This window comes from Coffea eugenioides, chromosome 9, assembly GCF_003713205.1.
Source record: "Coffea eugenioides isolate CCC68of chromosome 9, Ceug_1.0, whole genome shotgun sequence".
NCBI lineage: Eukaryota > Viridiplantae > Streptophyta > Magnoliopsida > Gentianales > Rubiaceae > Coffea > Coffea eugenioides.
This window is the reverse complement of record NC_040043.1, coordinates 42,830,235-42,843,666: the sequence shown is the minus strand read 5'-3', so window position 1 is coordinate 42,843,666 and position 13,432 is coordinate 42,830,235. Positions and strand designations below refer to the sequence as shown.

The 13,432-nt window shown below is 32.7% G+C and overlaps 2 protein-coding genes across 3 annotated transcripts; both read left to right on the top strand.

Annotated features, from left to right (window-relative positions):
- Positions 1-338: 338 nt before the first annotated feature.
- LOC113783016 (glutamate--tRNA ligase, chloroplastic/mitochondrial-like) lies at positions 339-6,629 on the top strand. Of its 2 annotated transcripts, XM_027329019.1 has the most exons (12): positions 339-895; positions 1,091-1,212; positions 2,638-2,820; positions 3,413-3,531; positions 3,657-3,705; positions 3,819-3,920; positions 4,032-4,134; positions 4,365-4,428; positions 4,592-4,706; positions 5,109-5,209; positions 5,811-5,967; positions 6,066-6,629. In XM_027329019.1, the coding sequence occupies exons 1-12, from the start codon at positions 454-456 to the stop codon at positions 6,291-6,293; spliced, it is 1,785 nt and encodes a 594-aa protein (XP_027184820.1). In that variant the 5' UTR covers positions 339-453; the 3' UTR covers positions 6,294-6,629. The 2 variants fall into 2 exon arrangements, with proteins under 2 accessions (XP_027184820.1, XP_027184821.1); XM_027329020.1 differs by lacking the exon at positions 2,638-2,820.
- Positions 6,630-11,368: 4,739 nt separating this feature from the next.
- On the top strand, positions 11,369-13,432 carry LOC113783725 (protein THYLAKOID ASSEMBLY 8-like, chloroplastic). Its single transcript, XM_027329941.1, has 2 exons — positions 11,369-11,885; positions 12,761-13,432. Exons 1-2 carry the CDS (start codon positions 11,496-11,498, stop codon positions 13,169-13,171), a joined length of 801 nt encoding a protein of 266 aa, XP_027185742.1. The 5' UTR covers positions 11,369-11,495; the 3' UTR covers positions 13,172-13,432.

Here is a 13,432-nt window from a genome sequence, read left to right as displayed (position 1 = left end):
GCTACCAAACATAATATACACTTTTCCTATCAATTTTATTTTATTTATGCTTTAATACTTACTTTTTATTACAACGAATTTTTTCCCTTTGTTAACCAGTAATATATTAAGATACTCTATATAAAATATATTTACGACACTCAATTCATAAACAATCATTCAAATTTTGTTACCCTTAAACACTTTAGGGTGCGCAGTAGCCAGGCCTTACTGGTATTCAACTAGTTAATCCTCTGAGCCAGCCCCGTTGCACTGTAAATTTGCAAGTGTCGACTCTCCTAAAAAATTACAGCTGCGTACATCGTTATTAATCCTTATCCATGTAGCTGACTGCAGAACAGCAAGAAGCCTTTGGCCCTCGCCGGCGACAAAAGTATTAGGGTTCTTCCACTTCAACAAAACAAATGAATAAATAATTCATACTACTATTACAGTCTCAGGAAGTAAAAGGAAATGGCAAGTTTGGCGGGGACAGGGACGCCGTTGTTGAGAGCGAGGGTGATTCCGCTACAAGGGATAGCAGTAGTTCCTATTCCTATGCTCCGGTCATCATTCTACTTGCTTTATAATTACAACAAAGATATTTCTTCTGGTAAGAAGAACTGCGGTTATCCTGGAAACGGAAGATTAACAAGAAGGTGTTTGTCAATCTCGGCGGCCCACGCAGGGTCACCACCCGGGGATTCCCAAGTCCGTGTGCGTTTCGCACCGTCGCCCACTGGAAATCTTCACGTTGGAGGGGCCAGAACAGCTCTCTTCAACTATTTGTTCGCTAGGTCTAAAGGCGGCAAGTTTATCATTCGGATTGAGGATACTGACTTGGATCGATCCACAAAAGAATCTGAAGAAGCTGTTCTTCGAGATCTTTCTTGGCTTGGCCTTGGATGGGAAGAAGGTTTATTTTCCTTTTCCTCTTCGTCTTCTTAATTGTCATCTGCCCTCTGGTCACCAACTTTAGTCGTTTGCTGTGTATTTTCTTCGTTGGTACTGTAAAATGCATAGGTTAATCTGCTAAAATTCTGATTCCAAGTTTTATTCATGGTTGCAAATACCACTTAACACTGATAGCATATGGGGGTGGGCAATGCAGGCCCTGGTGTTGGAGGGAACTATGGTCCCTATCGCCAGTCTGAAAGAAATTCTCTCTACAAGCACTACGCTGAGAAGCTTTTACAGTCTGGTCATGTTTATCGCTGCTTTTGTTCTAATGAGGTACTTTTTTATCGTCACAAAATTGGTTTTGTACTTTTTTCTTATTTGAACTGTCACGGGCTGGAGTTTTACCCACGTCACCCTAAGCTATTCCATTATCTTCTGACATAAACCCTCCACTATTAACCCATTGAAGATTATCTTGCAAGTTACAATCCTTTGACGAGATGCTCCATATCACGGGTCCTTAATAGGTGTCTAAGGGAAATGTACGCCATATCAGGAATGATTGATGTTGAATTTCATTACCACTAATGCTAGATGCAGTTATAAATCCCATTGAGGTCCTGGTTTGATAAGCCTGAACATGGAGGTTGATATTGCGCTCATAAGTTTTCTACAGTCCCTTTGTTTAGAGACGGGATAAAGCTTTGATGCTAAATGATGCTAAAAGAGCATTTTAGATTTTTATGGTATAGATGCTCGTCATATTTGCTTCAAATGGGTGGGGGTTTTTTTTTGGCAAGGTCTTGTTGACACAGGTTAGCTATATGTGTGAGACTAAACCTGCTATAGACTTCTTCCTGAAAATAGATCTCTGTCATGGTTTATAAACCACAAGCAGCTTTCTTCTCCCATGACCAAACTGATTTAGTGGAGCATCAATTTCAATGTCATTTTGTGCAAGTATTTTTTGTATAACAAACTGTAGGTATTTTCTTAGATTCTTTTTTCTTTTCTTTTTGCTACAGACTTTATAATGGTAAAGCATCAGTACATAAGTTTAACAAGATGGCAACTTTGGCTTTGAAAGTTTAGTACATTAATGAAACTTTTAAGAAGGGATTGTAAATTGCTTATGAAGCATGAAACATAATACTGGCATCTAAGGATGCAAGTATTAAAGAAAGTGAACTCATCTATTGAAGGAAAGAAGTTAACAGAAGGACTGAGATTTGCTTAGTGAAGTATCAGCTTCATAAAAATTGAGAAACTTTAAATTTAGGCAAGTTTAAGTAGTTAACTAAATAATATTTCTAGTGTTTTAGATTTGAGAGAATTGGCTCATTTGTTAGATGAAGTAAATTTTCAAAAGGCTGCTTCATGAAAATAAATTATCGAAGTGAATGCGGAATTAAGGCGGAGTCTGGACATGCGGACATGTCCCTAACCTATTCGACAGTCCTTCCAATGATGATTTGAGCATCAAACACCTAATACCTATTCAGTTATTCCCCAGTTGAATAAGCAAGGCTCTGAAGGGGACAATGGCCTCTCACTTAAAATTTGTCCTTAGTTGTTAAGATTATGAAAAACTTAGCTGAAAACTTACCAGTTGAGTATAAGCAAATAGGATACAAATACTCTATCAATTTCAACTATCAGTTAGTTGAAAGGGATTATAACTCTTTGAGCTTGACTTTGTTCCAAGAAGAAGCAGGAATAGGAATTGTTATTCATGTCTCTCTTTGTTTGACTTATTAGGAACTAGAAAAGATGAAGGAGATTGCGAAGCTAAAGCAATTGCCACCAGTTTACACTGGGAAGTGGGCCAATGCCACTGATGAGGAAGTGCAAGAGGAGTTGTCGAAGGGGACACCCTATACATGTAGGTTTCGAGTGCCAAAAGAAGGAAAGTTGAAAATAAATGACCTTATCCGTGGTGAGGTAAGTGATGAATAAAACTTACTTTTGCATGTCAACGGCTTTATTTTGAGTTCCTTTGGAGTTGTTGCTGAAGCAATTGATAGTGCATTTTATTTTTTCCCCCAATTGGGCCATTTGGGCATGTTGCAGTTTTGGTCCTCTATTTCATTGGCTAGTCCTAGCCGGACACTGATATTTCAACATGTTATCTCTTAAGCTATAAATCAAACTTGTGGTTGACATGTTACAGCAAATAGAAGTGCAAAATTTCATGAACATGAGGACCACATAGATTAAAATAAAAGATGTGGGGAAACTTGCTAAAATTCATTATGTATATATAAACCCATTCATTAGAACTGAAACATGGAGTGAGATGAAACTAGTTCAGGACTAAATGCACAAAAATTGTAATTTTTAACCTTTTGATTTAGACTATATTGGTTTTAAGTGTCTAAGGATTCAGCATTAATGATAAATCTATACTTGACCAATGACCATAATCCTTTTCTTCTCCTTCTACATTTTTGTTTTGGTTCTCTTTTCCTATGATGGTCTATTTGTTTTGCATCATCATTCTTCATTTCTAATCTTGTTTGATAGTGTAATGAAGGTTAGTTGGAACTTGGACACATTGGGAGATTTTGTCATTATGAGAAGTAATGGACAACCTGTGTACAATTTTTGTGTCACAGTTGATGATGCATCTATGGCTATCTCTCATGTTATTAGGTGAGACATTGCTTATTCTAGTGGAGATTTTCTACAATCAAAGCTGTTCTTATTTCTCTTCTTCAGTTGCTTGCTTGTTTATTTGCTTATTCTGGGAAGATTTCTTATTAAAACTTTCAATACAGAGCAGAAGAACATTTACCCAATACTTTAAGACAAGCACTAATTTACAAGGTACATTCACCTTCCATTGGTCCGCTTGATGTTTCGAACTCATTTACTCTATCAAAGTAAGTTCTTTTGCAAATGGTGACATCTGATGGGGGATGCTGTGTTTGCCGTTGTAGGCTCTGGGTTTTTCAATGCCTTATTTTGCACATGTTTCTTTAATTCTTGCTCCTGATAGGAGCAAACTCTCCAAGCGTCATGGTGCAACTTCAGTGGGTCAGGTTGGCCATTTTGGCTTCTTTCTCTGGTTTTTGAATGCCTTGTAATTCTTCAACCAGGCCTTGAGTGTTTGTGTAGTATTCCCCTGTCACAATTGTACTTTTATCTGGCAGTTCAGGGAGATGGGATACTTACCTCAGGCAATGGTCAATTACCTTGCGCTGTTGGGCTGGGGTGATGGCTCTGAGAATGAATTTTTCACCCTTGAACAACTTGGTGAGTCATATCTCCTTGACTATAGTTGGTCATTTCCATACATCTGGCAGCTTCATTTTGTGCTGATGTATGGCAGGATTTTGTACTTCTTGTTGTGCTTCCTTGATCAATCTCATTTACTTCCTGAAAGTCATACACTTATATGTTGCAAATTGAATGTTCCTCCAGCTGTCCTTAACTCTATTAGCTAGACATGTCTGATGAGTTGGACCTTCTCATGCTGTTTACAGTTCAAAAATTTACAATTGAGCGTGTTAACAAAAGTGGGGCGATATTTGATGTGACCAAGCTCAGGTAATATTTGCTTTTGGATTACTGATGCAAATAGCAACTTGTGCTATTATAGTTCAGGGGATGTCTTATTTATAATAATCTGGTTAAACACCATTTTATAGCTTTGCAAATTGTTTTGATTATTGTTTTATGGTTTTCCATTCAATATTTGTGGAATCTAAAGGTGGATGAATGGTCTGCATTTGAGATCTCTTCCAACTGGGGAAGTAATCAAACTGATTGGTGAACGTTGGAAGAGTAATGGTATCCTCACTGAATCAGAGGGGCTCATTGTGGAAGTAAGGGCTTCCTATCTTTCTGGTGCATTTTTTGATGATTCAGATCAAGTGTTTGTCATGTGCAATTTCTATGGAGTGGTATGATCAACGTTATATCTTGTGAATCATATTGTGTAACTTTGTTATTTATCCTAAAATTTTGTTCCTGTGTGCAAATTTAAAAGCAACTCTGTGGTCAACCTGGTAGCTTTCTAAGACAGCAATGTGTCGCTACCAATTTTGCATTATGGAGTAGTCAAACAAATGAATTTATTCTGATTATCATTGTAAGCTATGGTTAGTGAAAAGTAAGTGTGCATTACTATCAACTGCATGTTTAGTAGTACAAGTAGCTTCTCTATATCTATTGTGTTTTTCTAGGGATTGCATCATAATGGTTGCAATGTGTATTTGTATAAGCAGGAAGCTTTTCACCTCCTGAAGGATGGAATTGACCTGATAACAGATTCAGACAAGGTTCTTTCAAGCTTGCTGTCATATCCTCTATATGCAACATTAACAAGGTAAGTTGAATTCTTGCATGTATGTAATGAAGCTTTCTAGACATTGTAGTAGTATATGAATTCTGAATTTCTTACCTTTTGCTCTTATTTTCTTCCCAGTCTTTGTGTTTCCTATCCTGAGGATTGTTTATACGTTTCCTGTACTAAGTTGATAAACTCTATTCGTTATTAAAATGTTTTTTAGTTGCAAATTCAATTCGCCAACTCAGTAAAAATAAAATTGAATAGCCAGTTACTGAGGGTTAGGTATTGCTATCATGAAGTGTTGTGTGACTCAGATATTTGATGGATGCTATGACACTCATCCGGGCGATTGTGAGTGGGTCCTGAGCAAATTAGTTTGTAGCATGTGAAAGCAAATATTCTGTTTTGAACATATCAACTTGGATGGTGCTAATATATGGATTCAAAAATGAATAATCTTTAGGTAAAAGGGAAACAGTATGTGAACTGCAGAGATGTGTTGATGTTAAGGTTATAGTTATATATTGGAGAGCCTTTAATAATTTTACGTTTAGTAGTAACAGGTCAGGAGCAGTGTTATTGATAGTCTTCTTTTCAATTGGAAACAAAAAATTGATTTCCTCTTTGCCATCTGCAGTGCTGAGTGTAAATCTGTTATCGATGATGGGCTCCCCGATGTTGCTGCTAGTTTGTTGGCAGCCTTTGATGGCGGTGAGCTGCTTGGTGCCTTGGAAGAAGGCCAATCAGGGTGGCAGAAGTGGGTAAAGAGCTTTGGTAAATCACTGAAACGCAAGGTTTGTTTTTACTATTGCATTCTTGATAAGAATTTACTGGTTACTGGTATCTTTGGTTGCCCAAAAAGTTTAATTTCAATATTTATGCGCCATGCCAGGGAAAATCTCTTTTTATGCCCCTCCGGGTGTTGCTAACTGGGAAGCTCCATGGACCTGACATGGGATCTACAGTCCTTTTACTCTACAAGGCGGGGAAGTCTGGTGCTGTAGCATCACAAGTTGAGTTTTTGACATTAGATCAAAGGTTTAATTTGCTGAGAGAGATTGAATGGACGTCCTTTCAAAGGGATCAGCCTGTGTTGCAGTCGGCTACCGGTGTTCCTTAAAGTCTACTGATCGATTAGTTTTGCCATCCATCTCTTGCCTCTGTTGCCTGTTCTGAAAGCCTGTGCTGTCTGCTCGGCTATCGTACTCTCTGCACGTCTGAAGCATTATAGCCTAGTTTCGGTCAAACTGTGCTTCATTTGCTGATAGGAGACATTCATCTCTCTTGAGCGCGTTATGTGGCTTGTTTTCTGGATTCCTCAACTTTTTCTTTCGTTACGTTCTGAAGAGGATGACGGTATTAGCACATGAATGAGATTCTTAAAGGCCTATCCATCTGTATGACGTGCACATCTGTCTGGCAAGTATAATAACAGGATTGTATTCCGTGCGCGCTCTACCTTTCTTCATTACTGCATAACCTTGATGTGCAGTATACGACGACCGCTTATGCCCACCTATAAAATTCTGGCTAAAATTCATTATACCATAATTTGCTTTCAAATAAAGAGCAATTATAATTGCCAAAAAATGAGCCTAAAAAATAAAGTTTGCTTTTACTGTAATGTTCCAAAAGTTTGCCCCAACTTGCTTATTTTGACATAGTAGAGGTATATCTTCTTGTATTGTATGGACAAATAATAGCAAAAATTTGAAAAATCAAGCACGTGAGAAATACAAAATCAATTCAATATTAACATAAATGATGCATGCTTCATAAAGCTCAAATATCATGCTATTATAATTACGAATGCATAGAATTTATCACCATTATTTCTTTTTCAAACAAGACATCATCATGTAAAAACTTTCATCTTACCAATTCACAATAAAACTTGCAAGAAATTTGAAATAGAAGGCTTTTCAATGCATAAAAAAAGCACAAAAATTCAGTACCAATGAATTACTAAATGAAGTGCAAGATTTAGTTATGCATTGAAAGTGAACTAAAACATCAGAATTGCAAAATACAAATTTTGCATTTAAATTTAAGACAAACCTCACAAAAGGAGAATTGACTTGCTGAGCCAAAATAATGGAAGGCTTAATGAATATCAAGGAGATCAAATCAAAATAAATAAATACACCTAGTAACAGAATGAAGAGGCAAAAAAAAAATGATAAAGGCTAAATTAAATACAATTAGTGAAAAAATTTTAAGTCCATAATTGGCAGTGTGAAACAGGGGAAAAATAGGAATAAAAAAATGGAACATACTAGATAGTAAGGTTAGGGAGATAAAAGATCTATTGTTTATATTTCTCTTAAAAAAAGAGATGATCATGAATCATGATTTTTGAACAAAGGAAGAAAAGAAATATCTATTCTTAGGCAAGAAAAACATACATTTAGTTGATACAGAGGAAAAAGGAAAAGATGTATTTGATTGAGTGGAAAGAGGAAAGGCAGAGAAAAATTAGGATGGAGGAAAAGAAGAAGGGAAAAAGCAAAATGCTGAATTAAAGAGTTAAAACTGATGGAGGTAAATAAATCAGTTGATTGTTACGATATCTCTCCATGATTAATAATAATCACCTAAAAAATAGTAAGAAAATAATTTTAGGATAATTAATTATAAAGAAAAAATTGGAAGGGAAAAAAGAAAGATGAAAAAAAGGGGAGATGAGGGTTGAAGGTAGAGGTAAAAAGAAAAAGAAGAGGAGAAATTGGGAGGGGAAAAGTTTATGACTTTTTCCTAACCAAAGAAAATAGTGGAGTAAAAATTCAAATTGTCACTTGTCAAAAAAGGAGTCTATATATATGGCAAGAGTCATCTACACCTACTTCTACTCCCTACTCTAACCTATTCCAATTAATTATAGGGGAGGTGACCCAACAGAGTAACGGATAACTGACGGAAACTAAATCGCCATCAGACATAGGGGTCCATTATGCATCTTTTCCACTTTGTCCCTTACCGTCATTTTTTAATTTTCATTTTATCATCTAAACCATTAATCAACTATAACATTGTTAACATTGTGGGATGGTAATGTCGAAAAAGGCATTATACACTTAAGAGTTGACTGTACCAAATTCCTATAAAATAGTTTGTTTTGCTCTTTATCCCATAACATTATTTTTTATTAATTTGTTTGTTTGTTACTAAAATTATTAGTAAACTCTTATAGTATTTGATAATACAGGACAATTAATATCTGAAAAATTAATATTCCTAACATAATAAAAAAAATATTTTTATATATATGGGACCTGTTTGGCAAGCAAATTTTTTTTATCAAATTTGTCTGTTACAAGTTTTTTAACAATTTGAACTACAATAATCTCAAAAAACTTTTCAAAATTTTTAAACTATATACTTCAAAATATCCAAAAATTTACAAACTTAAAAAATTTTCCCTGCAACTTTTAGTGTAAGTTATAGTACAATTTTAGGTTAAATGCAAAAAACCCCCACAAACTATATACCCAGTTGCAGTTTACCCCATAAACTATAATAATAGGCAATTTACCCCCTTGAATGATATGTTTGGACAACACTACCCCTACTATCTTAAATCCTTTCTTCTTTTTTTTTCTCTATTAGATTTTTCAGTTTTTCCTTTTATTTATTTTCTCCTTCTCTCGTGGAACTAGCCAACTTCTCTCTCCGATGTGAAAAGACTTACATAAAAAATTTTAATATTTTTTAAACTGTTTTTAAATTTATTTATCTGTTAAATTCATTCTTAATAATTTGTCATAAACTCTTTATTATTACAAAATATATGAAGCTTATATTGTAAAGTGTATTAATCTAGTAATTCAACAATTTAAGCACCTATAAACTAATTAGGAGTTCACAGTTACTCAACTACGTATAATAAAAGTAACATATTATATATCACATAAAAAAGAAAAAGTTAGCAATTGTTATTTGTAGTGAAATAAAAAATAAGAATAAACAACAATAGTAGTTAATTTTTTTTTGTTATTGATACTACTAATAATTGATTAATCAATTTCTCTATTTTGTTGTTATATATTTGAAAAGTTCAATTTCTTAAATGACATTGGGTTTGTTTGGATTGAGCATTATTTACCCAGTTTTATTTGCTTAAATCATCATTACAATTTCCAATTTCTTATTGACTTCAACATTTGGACAAAAAATCTTGTATTCCATAGATTTTTTTTTTATAAAATATTGACATACAAAATTAAGAAATAAACAAATTTTGACTAATCTAGTCTACTTATTTAAACAATGTTTAAAGAAAAAAAGGAAGAATTTAAAAAGAAAATGATAGGGAAAAAAGAAAAAAACAATGTTTAAAATAAAAGGGGTAGATTTGTCCCAACATATCATTCAAGGGGGCAAAATGCCTATTATTATAGTTTAGGGGGTAAACTGCAATTGGGTATTTAGTTTGTGGGGTTTGGATTCCTGTTTTTGCCTCTGTTTTTGAAAAACGGTTTTTCACGTTCCAAATGCTAAAGTAAATGTGTATTTCAAAAACAATTTCAAAAACACCCATATCCAAACATTATATCAAAAATAACTCCAAATATACATAATATCTATATTTTGTATATTTCAATTATGTATATTATATATATATATTATATTAATATAAATTGAAATATACAAATTGTAAATTATATATTTATATATTATATATTATATAAATATTTATATACATTAATATTATACATAATATTGTATATTATACATAATATAATATAATATACATAATATGTAATATTGTATACATAAATGTATAAATATTTATACATAATATATTATGTACATTATATTATAATATATACATTATTAATGTACTTTCATTATTATGTACATTATTGTGTATAATAATGTTATGTATAATATATAATATACAAAATATGTATTAAGGTATAAATGTATATTATGTATATTGTATTATATATATACAATATTATGTATATTATACAAATTGAAAATTTTATATTATATATTTATATATTATATATTATATAAATATTTATATAATGAAATATACAATAAATATTACAAATTGAAATATTATATAAACACCATATTTATAATATTATAATATTTATAATTAATATTAATGTATATTATATATATTAAATATTTAAATATTATTTATTTATTTATTCATATTACAAATATTTTATTTTATTTAAAATATATTTTTATATATTTAAAATATATTTATATAAATATTATATATTATATATTTTATATATTATACATTTATATAAATGTACATTTAAACATAATATATATATTTATGTATATTTATAATATACATTTATATTATGTATTATATATAATATAATACTATATATAATACATTTATATATTTATATTAATATACATAATATTAATTTTACATTTATACATAATATTAATATATATTTATAATATTTTAATTTATACATTTATATAATATTCATTTATAATTTATACATTTATAATAATATACACTTATACATTTCTAAATATATTTATATTATGTATTATATATAATATAATACATTTATATATTTCTATATAAATATATTTATTTATAAATATTTGTAAATGTATTATAAATGCATAAATATATATTTATATAAAAATATAAAAAATATTTATTATAATTTATAATTTATACATTTATACATTTATATAATATTCATTTATAATTTATACAATTATATAATATTCATTAATAATTTATACATTTATATAATATTCATTAATAATTTATACATTTATATAATATTCATTTTTGCATTTATAAATATATTTATATTATGTATTATATATAATATAATACATTTATAATATATTTTTATATAAATATATAAATATATTTATTTATAAATGTATTATAAATGCATAAATGTATATAAATATAAAATATAAAATTATAAAAATATTCAAAAATATATTTTAAAAATACCTCTAAAAATAATCCAAAAAATATCTACAGTAAAAGTTTTTCATATAATTTTTGAAAAATAATCTGAAAAATAACTAATATAAACGAACTAGTATTTCAAAAACGAAATGCTACAGTATTATTTTTGAAAAATAATCCAAAAAACAGCGAATCCAAATGGGCTCCCTAAAATTTTAAACAAACACTTAAAAAGTTCAATTGCCAGACCGCAGACGGAGACGGACCTTCATCGCAGAATTGCACTTATTTTTTCTTGCAACAATCAGCTGTACAGTAAAAAGAGAATCAGAGACGGAGGAGGCGGTCTTTTCCCACCCTTCTCCTCCTTGTGGGCTGTGGCTCGGCTGGTGGCTGCGTTGTGGGACAACAATGAATTCAGGTATGACCCAGATATCGCACTCGCCCACTGCCAGCAGGCTTAATTCCGCTTGGATTGGGAATGGGAATTTAATTACGCATGGGCTAGGGCTAGGACTAGGGGGAGAAGCAGCAAACAATAGCAATAGTAGAAAGAATAGAAACAATGCACTTGTAACCATCATGAGAGACAGAAGCAATAACAGGAAGCCGCTGCAGAAAGGCCGGAATCTCAGCATCGAAGCCATTCAAACGGTTCAGGCACTCAAGCGGGCCAGAGCCACTAGTAGTTGTCCGCTGGAGCCTGCCCTTGAGACCACCTTTAGGCGTTTGCTCAAGCTCGATATGATAGCCGTTCTACGCGAACTCATTCGCCAGAACCAGTGTTATTTGGCTCTTAAGGTTTGCTTCTTACTGCCTATCCCTTTTTCCCCTTCCCCCTTCTATTTTTATTTTGTTTTGGATTTTTGTTGTTGTTGTTGTTGGAGGGGGGGGGGGGGAGGAGGGGGTTTATGCCCCTTACTAAAACGTGCCTATCTACTTTTTTCTAAGTGGATAAACAAGGCTATACTTGATAGAGGATGCACCATACAGATGATCAGATAGCATAATCTGGGGCCGAAACCAGAATAACTGTATTTATTATGTTGTGGTTGGAGGTATCCTTTATCCCATGGCGTGAGATAAAAATTTAGGGATCAACTTGTCTTATATTTCCAATTCACTCAAGTTTTGGGTAGCCGAGTTGGATCAGATCCCAAAAGTACTTGCATTTTATGCATGGAACCTCTTAATTATTGCTTGCCCGAGATAATATAAAATTTTACTGCCCAAGTGCAAAACAGCAACCTACAATTTTGGAAAAGGCTCATCGATTGAATATGATTTCACAATTTTTAATTACTCTTTAAGCTGCTTGTTTGGTTCAACCATAATATATTGTTTTTCAGCCAAAACAAGATCAAGCAAGAAGAAAGAATGTACTGACTCATCTCTCTGTTTTATCAGCCGAAAAAAAGGGGCCTAACTTGAGGCTCAAATTTGAGTGAAAACTGGTTTACCTTCTTGCTCATTTGCGCAAAGAAGAAAAATTACGAAGACCAGTAATTTTTCCCCCCTTTCTTGGTGTGAGATTCTGGGGTTTTTTTTTTGGGGGGGGGGGGCTGTGGGGGTGGGGGGCTTAGACTAGTATTGGGTGCCTTTGTTTCTGAAAAATGGTACATTTAGCCTACAGTGATATTGTCTGATCTATTAGTGTCCTTCGTTTCCTGAATTAGGTTTTCGAAGAAATTCAGGAGGAGTATTGGTATAGGCCTCAAATATCACTGTATGCTGAATTGGTCTCACTTTTGGGAAGCAATGGTTTGCTTGAAGAGGTTGAACTGCTTTTCATTAAATTGAAGAAGGAACCTTGTTTAGAGCCTGATATTAACGGTTTTAATGCATTGCTGGAGATTTTAGCAAATTTCAACCTCACTGGACTTGCAGTTGAGTGCTTTTACCTGATGAAATCTATAGGCTGTGACCTGGATAAGTTGTCATTCAAGATATTAATCAATGTTTTAGAGTCAAATGAGGAAGCAAGTCTTTCAGCTTTTTTTCGACTGGAAGCCCAGAAATATTTTGGTCAATCTCTAAATTTTCAAGAGAAAGGAGAGGGAGAAGGATATTCTTTGAGCTCAAACTGACTTGGTTACTCTTGCAGGAGCTGCTAGATGCAATCTGATAGCACCTCCCATTGCAAGTGTTTAGCATGTTCTACCCTGTCAGGAAAAAGTTCTTGCACTTTTTTTTTGTTTAGCGGCTAGGAGCTATTTAAATATTTGTAGCCAAATTTACCGGTGACTTTAAACTCTTTACTTATGGAGACAAGTGCAATGGTTATGCTTTGCGGCTAATGCTTTTCAAACCATGAAATTTAATTTGGTATTGGTTGCAAGTGCACGAAA